General features: G+C 35.2%; 1 protein-coding gene and 1 long non-coding RNA gene across 6 annotated transcripts; one reads left to right on the top strand and one right to left on the bottom strand.

Annotated features, from left to right (window-relative positions):
- The first annotated feature begins 668 nt into the window (after positions 1–668).
- LOC136802465 (adenosine receptor A1-like) lies at positions 669–17595 on the top strand. Of its 2 annotated transcripts, none has more exons than XM_067059198.1 (3): positions 669–2064; positions 15751–15887; positions 16346–17595. In XM_067059198.1, the coding sequence occupies exons 1-3, from the start codon at positions 1113–1115 to the stop codon at positions 16877–16879; spliced, it is 1623 nt and encodes a 540-aa protein (XP_066915299.1). In that variant the 5' UTR covers positions 669–1112; the 3' UTR covers positions 16880–17595. The 2 variants fall into 2 exon arrangements, with proteins under 2 accessions (XP_066915299.1, XP_066915298.1); XM_067059197.1 differs by having other exon boundaries at positions 669–2070.
- LOC136802466 (uncharacterized) lies at positions 5692–13447 on the bottom strand. 4 transcript variants are annotated; one of them, XR_010846008.1, is made up of 6 exons: positions 13377–13447; positions 11049–11108; positions 10380–10704; positions 6790–6867; positions 6491–6552; positions 5692–5792 (listed from the first exon to the last, which is right to left on the bottom strand). It is a non-coding gene; the product is annotated as an uncharacterized lncRNA (long non-coding RNA). The 4 variants fall into 4 exon arrangements; XR_010846009.1 differs by having other exon boundaries at positions 11049–11180; positions 13377–13391; XR_010846011.1 differs by lacking the exon at positions 13377–13447 and adding an exon at positions 11644–11658.
- Positions 17596–18121: the final 526 nt, after the last annotated feature.

The following is an 18121-nucleotide window of genomic DNA, read 5'->3' as shown; positions in this document are numbered from 1 at the left end:
AAAGAAGAGCTTTACATGATCTACTGTATTCATTGCAATTTGATTTTTGTCAAGGATCTTTACATAAACTCATAGAGCGTCATGGGAAAATTTTGAACTTCTAAAACACAGAAATTAGAATGGAATACCATAGAGCTCCTATCCGTTTTAAATATTCACCCACTAACTCGACTTGGGAAAATTTAATGCAACAGGCTATTTTTCGTGAAAAATAAGTCATCAAAAAATTCGTATTTCAAGAAAAATTCACGAGAAAATCTGGCCATACGCAATCAAAAAGCATTTCAGCCTTGTTTCTTTGTTTTTTTTTGTTGTCAAGGCAGATGCAAGTTACCATGACAGCCATGCATATACAAAAATCCCTCTATTGTCAACAGGTCAAAATTCAGGTTTTTTGCACTCTCAACATGTGGCACTGTCAATTTTTCTTCACACAGTAGTTTAAAAGGTCTGTATTAATTAACCTATTGTTCAAACACAAAAAAATGAAAGAAATTTATATTCAAAAAAAGATTCTTCAAGAAAAATTTCGACAAATTCTATTGCAATGAAAAAATACGTGAATAAGAAAAAAGACAAAAGAATTGTCCAATTCTTTTTTTGATTCGATGCCTAGAGAAAGAAATGATTTTGAGATTGTGTCATTTCTACATGGTTTTATTTCTGCGTCGGCAAATTTGATTCCAGGCAGAGCCAAAGCTTACCAGAAAATCTACAATACTTATTTTGATTCGATTTTAACTCTGCTGTGATTTGATTGCAAATATCACTTACTTGAAGTTTCATTTTAGTGGTCGCACATTTTAACCAGAAATATACTTGCCTGGATTTGAATTTATGAAATATGGAGTCACTGATAATTTCCAAAAACAAATACTAGCAACTCAAATGGCTTGAAAGAATTTCGAGATTTTCCGATTTCGCAATCAGGAAACAGGAGGTAAAATATCATATTTCCATCATCGAATGTATCTTAATCATAAAACTTCCAGAAGCACCAATCCGAATTCAAAAGATTTTTACAGAAGAATCATACGTAAAGAGAATCAAAAATCATAATCGAATAATTCTACAGATAACAGATAACAGAGTAGAAGAAGAAAAATTCCACCATGGGAAATCATACAAGTACTGGGAACGAGACGACAAAAGCACCTTGCACAACTGCATTCACTACTGGGAAACTAGACATCACCAGTGGACAACGTGCAATCCTAATCGCTATTGATTTGAGCATCCTTTTCGTCAATCTGTGTGCAAATGTACTCTCTATATACGCTTTAGTGAAGTCGCAACAAATCAAACGTAGACCTTCTATTTCATTGTTGGTCTATCTTTGTATGAGTGATTGTTGTTTTGCCATCACAGCACAAACTTTATTTGCTGTAAAGATCTTCCATCCAGAACTGCCATGCTCTTTTGACCTTATAGTGGAATTTTCATCATCTGTTCTAGCTGATTTATCGCTTTGTTTAGTGGTGCTTATAGCGATCTCCCGGTACATTCATACAAGACACATGATACGCGTAAAGCAAATTATCACCCATACACGAGTCAACATCGCTTTTTTGTTGGCTTTTATCGTAGCTGGATCAATGTCTTTAATATCATTGTTAGCTGATAGTAATGGGGATGTCGACGCTTACCTACAGACAGAGATTTTCCAGACTTTTATTGGCGTTCTTTTAATCGTGCTGGTTGTATTGATATACAGGCGTACAGAGCTTGTTGCCAAACGACGTAAAGCCGTTTCAAGCTACATGATGCATTATACGGCATATTCAGAGAAAGTTTTACGTAAAATCATGTTGTCTACTTTATGTACCCTGCTGCCGCTTAGAATCCCGTTTTTCTGTTCAACCGTCATCAAAGCCGTCGTGTCAGACCGAAGTGGCCGCCGTCTATCTTGGTGGATGCAATTTACACATTTAGGGTGTTACGCCCTTTTTTGTTTGAGTGCGGGCGCCAACGCCCTCATCTTCTTGTATAATAATAGGCACGCAAGTAAATTGATTCGATTTCAATGGGAGAAGTTTACGATCTTCCTCGGTGTTCGGAAGCAAGGTAAAAGTACGTTATCATTTTTTTTCTATTCTTTATTTCTTTATTCCTCCCCGTAACTCAAACTTTATCCTTATTCTGAAAGGGCTCCTAGTAGATTAGGCTAGGCAGATTCATGTATTTCCTTTGTTAAGGTATGTCACAAATCTGACGTATTACAATGACTGTAGGGGGGGTAATATGAGAGGAAACCTAACATTAAGGTATTTTCCTAGCACATTTTCTCAACAAAAACCTTTGCATCCCAAAGATTCTAATATAGCTATTTGACTATAAAAATTTAATATTCGTCCATAAGTGGTGCACCTTCCAATCCCCCCTAGCTGTGAGCCGAAAGGTAAAATTTGAAATCACTATCACGAAAATCGCTAAAATTTATTCAAAAAATAGCCCAAATCACGCATCACACCTCAAATTATTTGGCCCTATCATGCATTTATCACAAGCAAATAAAAAAATGAAGCAACCCATACGATAAAAAATCCTATTTGCCCAAATCGCAGTCGGGGAGGTGACATTTCAAATATCAAGGTTTTCTTTTATTCACAGGGAATAGCTCGTTTTGAAAATGATTGTCAAAAATCTGTCAGAATAAAATTAACCAAAATATTATTTTGAAATTTTCTGGCGTGATACTAAGGCATCAAAACAAACAAGAAAAGTTGCGTTCTCTGAATTATTTTTTATTTAAAAATTTATGAGCTTTTCTCTAACAACTACCTACTCAATGTATAAGGGAAACGCTAAATTACCGAACGCAGGTGCAAGAGCTAAAAATACTTTTGTGTCGTACCACTCCCTATTTTTCATCCAGTTTTGATTTTTCAACAATTTCGATATCTGACTATTTTGTACAGTGGCCAAAGTTCCAGAAGCAGCCACCGAGGCAAAACACGAAAAAGCCGTTCCTTTTTGCCAGCCAGGAGAAAATTTCTATAAAATGAACATAATCGGGTTGTCCGGAACGGCTCCAAATTTCCAACTGGAAAAGAAAAATATGCCAGGAAAATGGAACAAATTGCACGGGAACAGCTCTCAAAAAAAAAGTTTCGACCTTTTCCTTAAAATAGCCGTTCACATTTGCCAGGAGGAGATATACAAATGTATAGGAACGGCTCTTTATTTCCAGCTGGAGATCAAAAAGGAAAATAAAGGTAGCAAACGTCAGAGCAATATAGATATTTTATGGGAACGGCTCTCTATTTCCAGCTGGAAATAAAAAATGCAAAAATAACTGTCCCAAAATTGCCTAATGATTACAATATTTAATGGGAACGGCACTGTATTTCCAGCTGAAAAGAGGTGAAAATGTAGCACTCTTAGCTCAGGCATTTGGCAGTCTTTCAAGTGACGATAGGCCGGGGGGGGGGACTTAGGCAAAAATGGATGATGGGTATGTGCGGACGGTAAGGGTCGGTTTTTTCACCTTTCAAAGTCTCTTTAAGGGGAAAAATCAGAAAGTTTTAAATTAGTCTCTCTAAGGGTCGGAAAATTCAAGATTTTTAGGAATTTTTTTGATTTCCAGAGAAAAAATTGTAATAAAGTCTCTCTAAGGGTATCACTTTTTTCAAAAATCTAAATAAAAAAATTCAAAAAGTCTCTCTAAGGGTCACCTTTTCAGCAAAAATCAGTCTCTTTAAGGGTCGGTTTTTCGGAGGTCCCGTCCGCACATACCCCTCATTCACCAACCCTAGTATCCTACCCCCCCCCCCCCCCGGGACGATAGTTGCAGAGTATAACGCCATGAGAATCTATCACAGGCGTATACTTATTCAAAGGTTGAAAATCAAGTAGAAAGTTCGCTAAAGGCCCTTCTGTGGAGTAAAAGTCTATTTAAATTCTCCAAATCCGAATGTTCTGGATATTGGGAATTTTGAAGGCACTATTCGAACATTTTGATAGCATAGCAAAAGAGCCCAGCGGTTGCACTTGATCAAAACAGGACGGGTATGTGCGAGCCATAAGGATACCTTTTTCACGCCTCAAAAGTCTCTCGAATGGGGTGTAGATTTATAAGTTAGTCTCTGAAGGAGAAGTTCCAAAATCACGAAAATCGAGAGTTTCCCTCAGAAAGGGTCAAAATTCCCAGAAATTTCGAACAAAACTTGGTGAAAATCTACCAAAATTTAGGAAGTCTTTCCAAGGGTTCCCAAAAAAAGAATTTTACCTCTCTAAGGGTTTATTTTCGGTTGGACTAATTAAGGTTTATCTTTTCCATGTATTGGGTTCTTCCAGAAAAACATTGTACATGAGGGTTGGAGGATATGACAATTTTTAGTGATTTATCCCCCGAACAGGGTAACTTTTGGCCCCCCCGGACAATAGGTTTACCCCCCCGGACAAGCATCTGCTGACCCCCCGGACACCCCAAATTACCCCCGGACAGAGCAAATTTACCCCCCGGACAAGGGAAATCTTTATGATTTTTTGCTACCCCCGGACAAAATATCCTCCACCCCCCCCCCATGTACAATTTTTTTTCTGGGAGAGCCCATTTTTACAAAATAATCATAGAATTATATTGATCTAATAAGAGTACAATAAATTGAAAAATATCTAGGCGTCGAGAGTTTATGATGCATTACTTCCTTCATGAAATAGTCTGCGTTGAATTGTCAATTGTCAATCAGTCTTTAATAACCAAGTTAAAGGTCGTGTTCACACTACAGACCTTCCTTAATAAAAATGTGGTTAGGAGAATCTTTTGTTGACTACAAAACAGAACGTGCATTTAACAAAGAGTCGAACGCGTAGTATTGTAATTTTTAATCGATCTGCCTTAATTAAGAGTCGTAAGCTCTATTGTCTTAAGGGTAGGGTAGAGGCTTCCCTTAAAACAAAAGATTTTATTAAGGAAGCATAAACAAAGAATGCGTGCAGAGAACAAAAAGTTTTACGATTTCAAAAACGAATGAACTGAGGAAAAAATTAGAAATAGTGCAAACGGTGTTGTTGATGTGTAAGATGAATGCAGTTATTGAGTAAAACCATTAGAACAAATATGTTTGCGGATTTCAAGTGATGTATGGATACCAATATCAACCAATCACAGGTGAAATCGAAACTCTCAATAAAAAATAAACCAAAGAGAAGCCTTAAGCAAAATCAATTACCGTGTTAATAATAGATCTCGTGAACCTACAAAGAACTGTAATAAACCAGTGTATTTATCCTTCATAAATCTCTTTGTTTAACTTTGATAGATTTAATTAAGTAAACTTTCCAGTGTGAACGCGCCCAAAGTTTCAGTGAAAGCAGAATACATGTTTTTTTATAAGCATTGCACTTATAAGCATATCTAGGCTCAGATATAGGGAAAAATTTAGCATATGGCAAGCATTGCTTGAGCCTACAAAATATTTTTTTCCTGATTTTGGCTTTTTTGGCTGGAATTTCACGGATTTTCAGCATTTCCTAAATTTATGCTTTAGATTTAAGCATCCCCTCAAGCATTTTTCAGCCTTATCAAGCTTTCGACCTAAGCATCTCTGAGCCTGTTTTCGGATTTTTGTATGCTTCTAAAAAAAATCATGTAATATATAACCATTACAAGTTGGATTGTCTCATTCGATCGTTTACCATAATATGTTCTCCGTCAATCAATCGAAATAGCACGATATACTCTTTCTCCGATGGCAGTCTTTTGAGGTATGATCACGTTGTTATCATTTCAAATTTCGTTCAAGAACTTCAACGTATGGCAGCATAAATGTCCAGCATCCAGTTAACAGCTAAAATGGAAAGGGAATTGCTTCAATCATAAGCCATGATCTGCATGGTTAAAAGCAGGCGTCATGATGGATAGTTTTAATTTTCTACCAAGAAGGCCACACGACACAGGATATCAATGGAACTGATCGTATCGGATGAAATGGTATGATGCGATAGAAAGGAATAACAAAAGCTCTCCAATACTGTATGCTTTCCTTAATTGCACCCTTAACACAAGTTAACTACTACAAAACTTTCGTTGTTTTCTGGTATCTCAAAACACATTTCTTTTATTTTCTCAACCATTAATTCAAGTTTGAAAAAAAAAACAATTTAATTTTAATTTTTTTCCATCATCCGGTCTAGAGGTTCCTTTCCAATGTCTGTAAACCAAAAAATTACCTTCCAAACCAGAAAATCGAAACATTTTTGCCCCTCCCTCTGAGACGTTTAGCCCATTATTCTTAAATTTTGCCAAAAATATGCATACTTTTTAGAAAGTGATTCAGCCCTTTGTAAGTTAACCAATAATGCACGATTTTTCAACTGATAAGTAATAAATTTGCTGCAAATGGTATGAGCTTTGTCAGAACTTTTTTCCCATGCTCTCCTTCTTTCTCCTTTTCAGAATCTCCCTGAAATGAAACATTTGCCACCCCCTTTTGAGACCCCCAGCAGAATGTAATATTCCATTAAACCCAAGAAACAATAATTTTACCATTTCTTCAATTTGGACATCTTTTGAATGCTGATTATCCATCAAAATAAATCACTTGATCACTAGAGTGAAAAAAAAATTAATCAGATTAAAAATATTTGATTCAAACTTTTTCTTCAATTTGAAAATATTGTATCAACAAAACGTAGATAAAAATGCTATAGTAGCTCATTCAAAGGAACACAAATTTACTAGAATGTAACAAATCACAATTAAAAGTAGGCAAGACAATCAAATTAAAACCAAACTAGTAAGCAGAAGCAGTTACAATAAGTCATATTTTTCACTTTCTCATTTACCATAAGTGCAAGAAGAATTTTCAACTAATATTCCAGGTCCTCTCACATATTGAAAGCACGGCTCCTCTGAAATGTTGTCTAAGTAAGAAATTAAATAAGCTAAATAGAGGAAATTCAATTTCAAAGTATGAAAATCTGACAAGTTGGATAACAGTGATAGGAATAGTGCCTCATATTTGGTTATCAATTATTCGAATAGTTTTCTTTTAGCAAATGATTTCTTTTTAAAACTCAATTACAATGTATAGCAATGTGCCCTCTAAAACTCAATTATTAATTTCAGTCCATCTTAAATTTGGCATTACAAAGAATGCAGCAAAAGCAGTTATCTTGGTAATTTGTTAAAACTAATAATAGAACGTGTAGATTGAGAACATTTCCAAGACCTCATGAGTAAACAAAAAAATCAAAACAAAAACCACAAGAACTTGAATCATCTTTCCAGAATAATAATACTAGATTTCCTGTCTGTCTGAAGGTTTGAATTTTTGGGAAAAGGTTCAGATTTACATCTCCTCAAAAACACCCATAAAACTTCCTTAAATTTTTTTTGTTCAGTCCCCTGAAGCCTTGAATGACAAGCTTATTGTTAAAAAGGTTAGACAATATCATTATCAAGGGGAAATAATTCACTGGTTGAGATATACTATTTTCAAGTATTATCATGAGAACAGATATTTATGGGAATCCCCCCTGTTAAGTGGTAACCCCCTTTAGGAAATTGAAAATAAAAGACTCCCCTTTAAGTCTTTGGAAGTCTCTAGGCTTCTGCTCATCGTTTAACGAAAAAGTTTCTTATAGAGGCTGCTTAATAGTCAGCAAATCCTCTTTCCCACTAAATGTTGCCATTCGCTGAAATCCACGAGACATTTTGATTTAAACATTTTCAAACCAAGATGACGCCCTTAGCGAGAGGAAGGATTTTTGTGTTTCCAAGCTTGCTTTGGCTTTTGGAGGATTTTATTTTAGTGTTTAGAGCTTTTTAAAGATAAATTTATGTTCTGTTGTATCTATGGTATGTATAAAGAAAAACTTGGGTCGCAGTTGTTTGAATTAACGATTCACACAATCAAACACAGGCCATAAATTTGGATTTTACTACTAAAGTTATTCATAGCACTCCTCATCACATGCCTAAAGTACTTTTTAGGAGTGCAATTTTGGAATGATTCTGGAATTTTGAAATGACAAAGCCTGAGAAACTGTAAACCTACTGGTTAAAACAAAAACTACCCCAGGTTTCACCCAAAAAAACCGAACATCTTTGAAGTTACAGACAGACAGACATGCAGATGAAGAGAAAAACAAAGACAAACATTCTCAAATTATTTCTCATCATAAGTTATCTAACTTCATGTCTTTGGTATATAAATAAACTGTAGCTTGGTATTGATTTGGTTACAATCTTTTTTGCTTATTTATGCCTTAGCATAAATCACCTCAAAGGGAAAGTATTGTAGTTCGCAAACGCCTTGGAAGAAGGAGCGCGTCGCTCCATATCAATCCCGAGAGACAATTTTGTTTTTGAAAAACTCACAAGATACAGGCAAGTCGCAAACAACTCTGGAATCCCTAATTTCTAATAAAAATGGAAAAAATATTCCTGACTAAATTTAAAAATATATAAATTGTTAAGAAAATTTGAAAAAATATAAGGAAAAAATAAGCTAGTTCGAGGGGCGCGTCGTCACCATGTATCTTGTCTCCCAGCCCAAATTTTTTAGGATATGAAATTAGATTTTTCAAATCACAAGTAAACCAAGACTGACTCCACTAAGCTGACCAGATCTAACAAAATAATATTTCATTAAACGCTGACTAACTGTATTGGTTATGAGCACACTGTGATGCTTTGTCATGGTTTTTCTTATGATCGTTTTGCTTATTAATGCCATTTAGCATGAATCATCTCAAAGGGAAAGTATTGTAGTTCGCAAACGCCTTGGAAGAAGGAGCGCGTCGCTCCATATCAATCCCGAGAGACAATTTTGTTTTTGAAAAACTCACAAGATACAGGCAAGTCGCAAACAACTCTGGAATCCCTAATTTCTAATAAAAATGGAAAAAATATTCCTGACTAAATTTAAAAATATATAAATTGTTAAGAAAATTTGAAAAAATATAAGGAAAAAAAAAGCTAGTTCGAGGGGCGCGTCGTCACCATGTATCTCGTCTCCCAGCCCAAATTCTTTAGGATATGAAATTAGATTTTTCAAATCACAAGTAAACCAAGACTGACTCCACTAAGCTGACCAGATCTAACAAAATAATATTTCATTAAACGCTGACTAACTGTATTGGTTATGAACTCACTGTGATGCTTTGTCGTGGTTTTTCTTATGATCGTTTTGCTTAATGCCATTTAGCATGAATCATCTCAAAGGGAAAGTATTGTAGTTCGCAAACGCCTTGGAAGAAGGAGCGCGTCGCTCCATATCAATCCCGAGAGACAATTTTGTTTTTGAAAAAATCACAAGATACAGGCAAGTCGCAAACAACTCTGGAATCTATGAAAATATGAAAAAATAAATAGAAAAAATAAGCTAGTTCGAGGGGCGCGTCGTCACCATGTATCTTGTCTCCCAACCCAAATTTTTTAGATATGAAATATATCGATCATTGAGTGTACAATAAACCAAGTCACAAAGCACTATGCACTCATACTACAAAATATTAGTTTTTGTATCTCAATTTTCTTGACTTTGTCTGCCTGATCATAAAAATATCTGACAAATGAAAATGTAAGTGGAAGTTTAGGTATATGTCCATGAATTAAAGGCAAGTGTTGATAATAAATAGAAACAACAAATGAAGTCAAACATTTTCATAAACTTTAATCAATTTCTTATGTTATTTTCTTATTTCTTTGTGTATTATTTAAAGAGTTAAACCATTCAAATGAGACAGAAATCCAGACAGTAGGAAATATATAAACATAATCATCTTATGTTTAGCAAGAATATTCCTTTGGCTAGTAAAACTTTGACGCAAAGCCAAATTTTGAGGATGAATCTCTCCCTGTCACCTGAATGTAGGACACATGGCTGTTCATGTTTCAAAAGTATTTACCTATATAGCTATAAGCAAAAAGCTTGTACCCATGTCTTTTTTTAGCTATTAAAACATAATAATTTAAGTTAAGTTGTTTATAGGAGATCTCCTTCTCTACAAAATCTAGGGAGCCACATGCTATATCCATAACATGTGTATCAAATCAAATCAGAAAGGAAATCATTTTGCTAATTGAAAGATAACCATCTTATAATCATTGGCACACTTCAACCGAGCTAACCACATAATTTTGTCACATATCCAAACAAAGAAAGAAAAAAGTAAGGCCATTGTGTTGTTGCGTACAAAATTGTAAATTTTCAAAAACACCCCCAGATATTCACACAAGGAACAAGTGAGCAAAATTTAAGCCAAATCTGACCATTTTTGAAGTCTCCAGTCTGTCCAAATGTTTTATTGAGGTTACATACTGACTGACTAACAGACATACATTCTCAGATTCTAGCTCAATTGAAGTTGAGAACCAGTGGAAAAACAGATTGGATATCATGATCAAGTAAAAAGTAAGCAAAACATACCCAATATATTCAATTTGATCCGTATCAGATTCTTCTTCATCACTTGAACTTTCCGATTCTGTTTCAGTATCTGTGTATGTATCAATATCCTTGTCATATTCATTATCAGTCACTTATTTGTCCACCATCAAGGATGCTACATTTAGTGCAGATTTTTCTTCATCACTTGATTCTGATTCCCTCTATCTGTCTGAATAAATTTCCTTGACACGTTCATTGCCATTTCTGTAAAAACCCACTCATTTTTCCTTCATCATGTATTGACAAGTTTAATGCTGTCAATGTTCTTTCACTCTCAGTCAATGTTCTTTCACTATCAGCAGTTCTAAAAATTTTTTAAAAATGTCAGTCTTAAAATTAAGGCAATGATTGATTTTACTACTAGGGACATTTTAAATTTTGATTTCACAGCTTCAAAGATTTTCAAATTTAAAAAAAAATTGAATGTGAGAATACAAGCATAAACTCTTGCAATTTGTTAAGAATTCTTAATATAATAAAGAGGCATTCACCTTCACGAAAAAGCCTTTTAAAAGTATTTGGGCCAGAATTCATACTTTTCAATGAAAATAGCTAGAAATTTTTTTTAATTCATTTAGCTCTGAGAAGTGACGTTGTTTACAGCAGTTCCATTAAAATGTGTAGTAATAGAATTTCAGTTATATTCACAGATGACTGTGCTCAATGCTTTCCCCAATGTTGTAGAGTACATTTGATCATCAAACATTCCTATGAAAAATTAGTCATTCATTCTTTCATTTTATCCGCATTATATTTACATTGAGGGTTACATTGAGTGATCTGAAAGCAAAAATTTGAAATAGCTTTTAAAAAAGCTACTCTTGAACATAAGTTCCTTTCAAAAAGCCATCAAACATACAATCAGACAAAAATGTGAACTCAAGTTTTGTTTACATAAAAATGCACCAACAATGAGTTGTGATGATATATAAAAGCAGGACCTATAATTTGCTTCAATTTAAAAAAAGAATCGATATAGATCTAGCTGGGGCTGGGCTTAAATAATTGTTGGTTTGCCATCACCTGACCCTAGATTGTGGAGGTGGGTTGGTCGGTCAGAATTTTTTTTTTATTTTGGCAATTTATGAAATTTTCGTCCATGGAAGGGTTATCAGTTTGTTTACATTTAGGTAATTTTGAATAAAAAACAGAAGTGCTAGCAGGGAATTTACGATTCTTATGCTTGAGACAAACAAGATACAAATTTTCTATTTTTTATTTTTTATATTTATTCAAAACAAACCTTCAATGAAATTCTTGGTATCATTCTTATCAAACAAGTTCATCCATCAAACTAGAAGTTCAGTAAACATTACAATCCTTTCAATCAAAAAAGAAGCCAAATTATATACAATTTTACACAACATACCGTGAAAAAGGTTAACTTGCGTCAGTGGAGGCTAACATGCATAGCCCTCAAATGAAAGGCCCGGCTGGTCATTAAAATACGAAAATAAATCGAAACAAAAATGGTAGAGTAGAGTAGAGCTGCGTTTTTGCGTTTAAAATGTTGTTTTGATTTGGGTACAGTCGACTACTCTAACTTGGGACGATTGGTCGAAACATGGGACTGTTGCATATCTGGTCTGTATATTCACTTACTGTAAAATTGAAAGTGAAATCATGTATTTTTAATTACTCCGTTCCTTAACTCCAATCAAATGACTTTGGAGGTTCGGTGAAATGGTGGCCGAATTGCCGTTTTAAATTTTTAGATTTCAAGAGAAGGAAATTTTCTATCTTTCTTCAACAAGATTACTTTAATATAATGCAAATTATGCATGTAAGTTTTATATTAATACTTCCTTTTTGCATATGTTTCGCATACTTTCTAAGGGAATTTCACCACGGCCAGACAATCTGAATCGAACGGAATTGACGATGGAACCAGTCGAACCAAATCGAGAACGCAATTGACCGATTGAAATTCGATTGTCGAACGTTAATCCAAAGTCCCTAAAATCTGATAAATAATCGATCACGAATAGATAGTTGATCGATTAACTATTTGATTGATGATTAATCAATTTTTGATCGATATGTAATCGATCAAAAGCTGTGATCGATAGCCGATCGATTTTTAATCGATACTTAATTTAATCGAAGTATAATCGATCTATAATCGATAAACAATCGATGACAAAATTGACAGTTATATCAATATGCCTTCTTACCTGTCTTTAAAAATATAAATTAAAGTAATCACGGAAAAGGACGCAAAAATAAAAGACATAAGTGTGAGAACAGAGTAATCAAACTCGTTAGAAAAAGTATATACCATTAGAAGTCATAAAAAATAGACCTGAATAAATGCAATCGAAATACCAGAGAACTTCATAATTCCCCAAACAACATTACATTACATGTCAAACTCCCATTACATAAATTTTACAATTACTACAGAGTAGACTACGCTCGCCACCGAAGAGATTTATTTGGAAAGTGTAATTACATTTTATTGTTCGCTTCTTTTTTAAAGATTGGCCGGGTTGGAAAAGTATGAATTTCTTTGTACATATTTTACCTACCCCAAATATTTAGGAGGCTGAGTTTTAAACAAATAGTCAAGTTGAAACGAACGATAAATGTATCAAGGTCTGTTTTATTTACCCCCTGGTGATAACAAAAGAGACTTAACTCGATGTTACAATCCAATTATTGAAAGTTTACAAGTCTCGGCCTTTTTATAATGAGCGAGACATACGTTCTCTGATTACGCAATTTTCATATTGACATTTTCGAGGCATTTTGATGTAACTGATTGATCGATAAATAATCGAGCTTTGAAAAAATCTTGAGTATCGATTACCTATCGATTCTATCGGTTAATCGATATCTAATCCCCATTGATTACTTATCAATTATTTATCGATTACTCAAGATTATCGATTATATCGATTAACTACGCCTGGTTTTTATACCTTAATTGCAGTAAAAATTGCTACTGCAATTTAGGGATTTATAAGAATCACTCACTCTGTATCTTGCTGAAGAAGAGCATTGCCATCATCATGTTCAGGTTCTAGACCACCAGTGACATCAACGACCCTGGACACCGCCGTACATTGTACAGTGTTGTACGGTGGGTGTACGGTGGGTACGGTGGGGTGTACGGTGGATTTCAAGTTAACCTATTTCACCACCGTACCAAAAACATTTTAACTTGATTTCAGTTTCAGAAAGCATGCAAATTTTTAGATATTCAACCGTGGTCGGACTTACTGAAAAACTTCTAAGTCGGAAAAACTTTCTTTGGTACATTAAGTCTGACCACGGAACTTGTCTTTCGCGATCGCATTCCCACCGTACTATTGTACGGTGGGAAATTTAATGTACGGTGGGAAAATGTACGGTGTTTTCAAAGTTAACCTTTAATTCCCACCGGACATTTAAATCAAGCCCCACCGTACAACACCGTACAATGTACGGCGGTGTCCAGGGTCGTTGACATCAACAGTCTGTTGTTCGTCATCACTTTCAATAACATCAGCAACAATTATTTCTTCATCTGTTTCACTTTGTTGGCTGTTTGAGGAATCAGTTTCTGGTTCACTTTCACTCTCACCAGCAGTCAGATGTGTTACCAGAAAATGTGCAAATGCACTGTGTGTTTTCTGTGTATATCCAAGCTCTTTTTTCTTTTGCATCCAAATTTTAAAGGTAGTTTGATTGAGACTTATAACAGGCATGATTCTATACTTCTAAAATTTCAAAATACAGATATGTTATTGCATTTTGTAATCCATATTGGCAGTTGGTAACCATTTGCTAGACACTTTAAATTTCACCCTTAAAAATTATATCTAACTGTATCTCCATCATCACTGAAAAATACACCTAAAAACTTTATACACGTATAGTTGAATGATGTCAACAACTAATTCAGTTAATATTAACACTGCTAAAGGATAAATAGATCCCTTTACAATACGAGTATCAGTGAAAAATTTCAAAAAACATTTCTGTTTCGCCATTTTACTCTCCAAGATCGAGTTTTGAGCAAGACTAGTAACCGATCTTTTTTTCTCGCCTTGTACTGTAAACGGTGAACTCGCGATTGAGTTTTTTAATATTTTGTCGGAAAAAAGTAAACGGGTATATTTTGCTAGAAAATTCAACTGCATTATAAATTAATCGTTCCTGGTTTCTGGAAAAGTACCCTACTGCAGTGGAACGGGTCAATTTTTAATAAATCAGCTGAATCAAAACATCAAAATGAGCCGTTCCCCTCCAGTAGGGTGCTTTTCCAGGAAACATCTTGATCCGAGCTGGTTTTAAAGCTCTGAAAAAACCTACCGGAACGCCTCCAAATTTCCAGCTGGCTAACTCAAGGAACGGCTCAGAAAAAAAGAAAAAGAAGCTAGAAATCGTCCCGGGAATGGCTCCAGATTTCCAGCTAGTTGGTTAAAGGAACAGCTTCAAAATTCTACCAGCTGTGAAAAAGTTCCGTAAAATCAGCCTGGAACACGTGTGAATTTCCAGCTGGAGAATTGTTAGAGAACTTTCAAAATTTTTCCAGGGAACGGCTATACATTTCCAGGAGCAAACTTTTTGAAATTTTCCCGGAACGCCTAGGCCATTTCCAGCTGAGGGGGGTCTCCGGAACGGCTTTTCCATCATTTGCCCTCGGTGGCTGCTTTCGAAGTTCACTGTATAATAAAAAGGTTGAAATTGATTTGTCCAATAATACCCTTCGTTATCCAACTACCTAATGACGTTTTCGAATATTTTCAATATCAGCTTTTTTATAGACTTTTCAGCATCACATCCCAGGATTAGGTCTAAAAACACTGGTCTTTTTCCCTCTTTCCCATCCGCGGCATTTATTTTGAAATCGGGCATATGCCTCCCACAGCAAACGACTTTTGTCACCCTTTGCTTTTTTACACCTCAAATTAGCAATTTCAAACAAAAAGAAAAAGTTTTCCAAAAATGCTTGCGTAATTCTTCCGAACATTCTTTTCTCACTTAGTGCCAACTTTGGAAATACGTCTCCCCAGTTTGACCAAAATTTGGTCAACCCACCACCCAAGATTAAGATGAGTGACATAGTCAAGTTAGAGACAATTCAACTAAACAATGTGGGTGGTTGTCACTTTTGTTTGAAAAATTATCCCTGTTTTATTTATCTAGAACTTAAAATTCGTTTCCGGAAGAGTCCAATGGATGCGTTGATGGAATATAAAAGATTCTACTGATTTGACGGTTCCAGTCCCTCATGTCTCGTGACCCATCCTGACTCAGGGAGCTGGTCTATCTATAAATGATCTGAAAATATTAAACAAGTCATCTAAACCCTTGACATCATAGATCTAAATCCTCAAAAATCTATATTTTTCATTTGTTTTAGGATCGCAAGTCCGGCCCACGCCTGCAGAGGGCGTAATCCCGCCCTTAGTTCAACCTGTCGTAACAACTGGATGGTACGATCAATATGTACCAACCGAAGCTCCCACAACCTTGAGTACCGCTGTTATAGGAAAAAAGGTATTTTTTTGTCTTTTAACTGTAAATCCACTAAAATGTGTGTCTGAAAATAAATTTCAGATCGTTCACCAAACGTCTGTAAGATTTTGGCCTCAAATGTCGAATGATATTGAATATCTGTATTAATATGAGTTCATTGTACTACAAAGAAAAGCATTGCACTTTTTAAGTATAAAATGGTGCAGTACACTGGACCTTTAAGTAGTGCACACTGTCGGGAACCGGGTTAGAGTCCGCTATATTTATGATATACACCATTGCAATGTCTTCCAAGGACCCAACAGCTGATTGGTTGTAAGTGACGTAAATAAAATCAGTCAATGCGTCACTTGCAACCAATTAGCTGTTGGTTCCATGGAAGACATTTCAATGATGCATATCATGAATTGTATGTTTCTATATACCCACAAGATGAAATACAGAAGAAATACAAAAAAATAACTTTTACTTTAATCAAGGTATGGCGAGACGAACGGCGCGAGAAGAGATTGAAGAAGAAACGTAGACGCATGCGCCGACAACGACGGATGATGCAAGAGAAGAAACGAATGGAGCAGGAATCCAGACAACAAGAAGAGCCAGTACAAGAAAAACGTAAAGGGTGGCAACTATTGAAGGCGTACGATAAACGGCGTCAAGAGGCCGAGTTGCTAGCGGCCGGATATTCCTCATCTGGGGCCAGTCGTAGGAATAATGAGGATCATATCGTATCGTCGTTGCGTTGCGATTACAGTCATCAGCATCACCATCACCATCATTCGGATGAATTGAGTTACGGCCCCCGATCGAAACGGATAGGGAAGTATGTTGTTCACTTCCCTGCTATTTTTGATCGGTTTATATTAACGCAACGGCAACGGAACAGCTTGAAAGAGCAATGCAATGAAGCGAAGATGTATGATGACCGAATGAGTGATTCATCTTCCGTTGATCGTAGGCCAAGAAAACGAGTAACTTTCAAAATCATGTCTTATCCAACAGCTGATAGCTGAAAGATACGAAGTTTGTTGCATTGCATCCCTTTGACAGTTTGAGATTTTTCGATAGGCGAGCAGTTGAAATATTAGGGCTATTATATCGTTGATTCAAAGTAACTTTAATAAATGGAAATCTGACAAACCTTCAGTTAGAAAATAGTTGAGATGTTCATTTGTTAAAAATGCATCATTAGTGCTTCAATGGACTATGTTCATTTGATTGGCTGATACCTGAAAGAAGGCGTGTGATTGGTTGTCAGACATCATTGTTAACGATAAATTTTCGACTAACAATTCGATTGTGTTGTAAGTCAAGAAATAAAGATATGGAATAAACTACATGCATATTATTTGCCGTCTTGCATGAAGACATCAGATTGGTTCGTTATTGGATTGTTATCATTATTCATCAATATTGGGCAGAACTTTTATAAAACCCTGGTAGGAACTAGAATTGCCGAAGAAGCTCATTTCCTGATACTCCTGGAACTTTAATAAAATAATGAATACCTGAATGACAGGAATTTGATCTATGATAGAGATTTAGGATGGATCAGATATAATTGCAAAGATTTTCAAAACTTATTTCATTTGAGTAACGTTTTAATATTGAAGGACAACCTCAAGTCAAATGGTTTAGGACCAGTCAATTTATTAATTTTACTAAATTGATAAAGTTTAGAGGCTACAGTTTATTTTTCGTTGAGGAATGATCGTACAAATTCAATTTTAAGGCCACAAGAATAACAATGTTAACGTATAACAGTTAGTACAAGCCTATTTTTAGAAATTCTACGCCTTGAAAGTTTATTGTGAGTTTTATTTTTAACTTAACCTATTTCTATTTGATTGAGTTGCAGGAGGCTTCCAGGTCCATTTTTGCAACTATGAATGCTTTCGATGAGCGCCTCGTTAGCACAGTGAAAATCGAACCACAGTGCCTAAGGGCTGCTGAAAATACCATCTGGTCTTTTGAGCTTACAACACTCAGTTGGAGCGATTGGGTTAAGAGATTTTAAAGGAAAATTTTTAATATAATGTCATTATCTGTGGTGTATGTATTTATTGCATTTTATAAAATTTATAACCCCGTATATATTTGAAATGAGTTTTAATCAAAGAAGAATATTATGTGCTATCTTCTAGTCTTAAGTGTTCTATTGAAAACCGATCATTTTTAAAAGTTTAACGTGTCCAGTGAGATGCACTGAAAGTGAAAGTCATATAATTGGAGGAGCTTAAGGCCGTACTAGTAAA

The sequence above is a fragment of the Clytia hemisphaerica genome, unplaced genomic scaffold (genome assembly GCF_902728285.1).
Source record: "Clytia hemisphaerica strain Z4C2 unplaced genomic scaffold, Clytia hemisphaerica genome assembly, whole genome shotgun sequence".
In the NCBI taxonomy this organism is placed as follows: domain Eukaryota; kingdom Metazoa; phylum Cnidaria; class Hydrozoa; order Leptothecata; family Clytiidae; genus Clytia; species Clytia hemisphaerica.
Note: the sequence above shows the minus strand (reverse complement) of the source record. Positions and strands in the feature narration are given on the sequence as shown.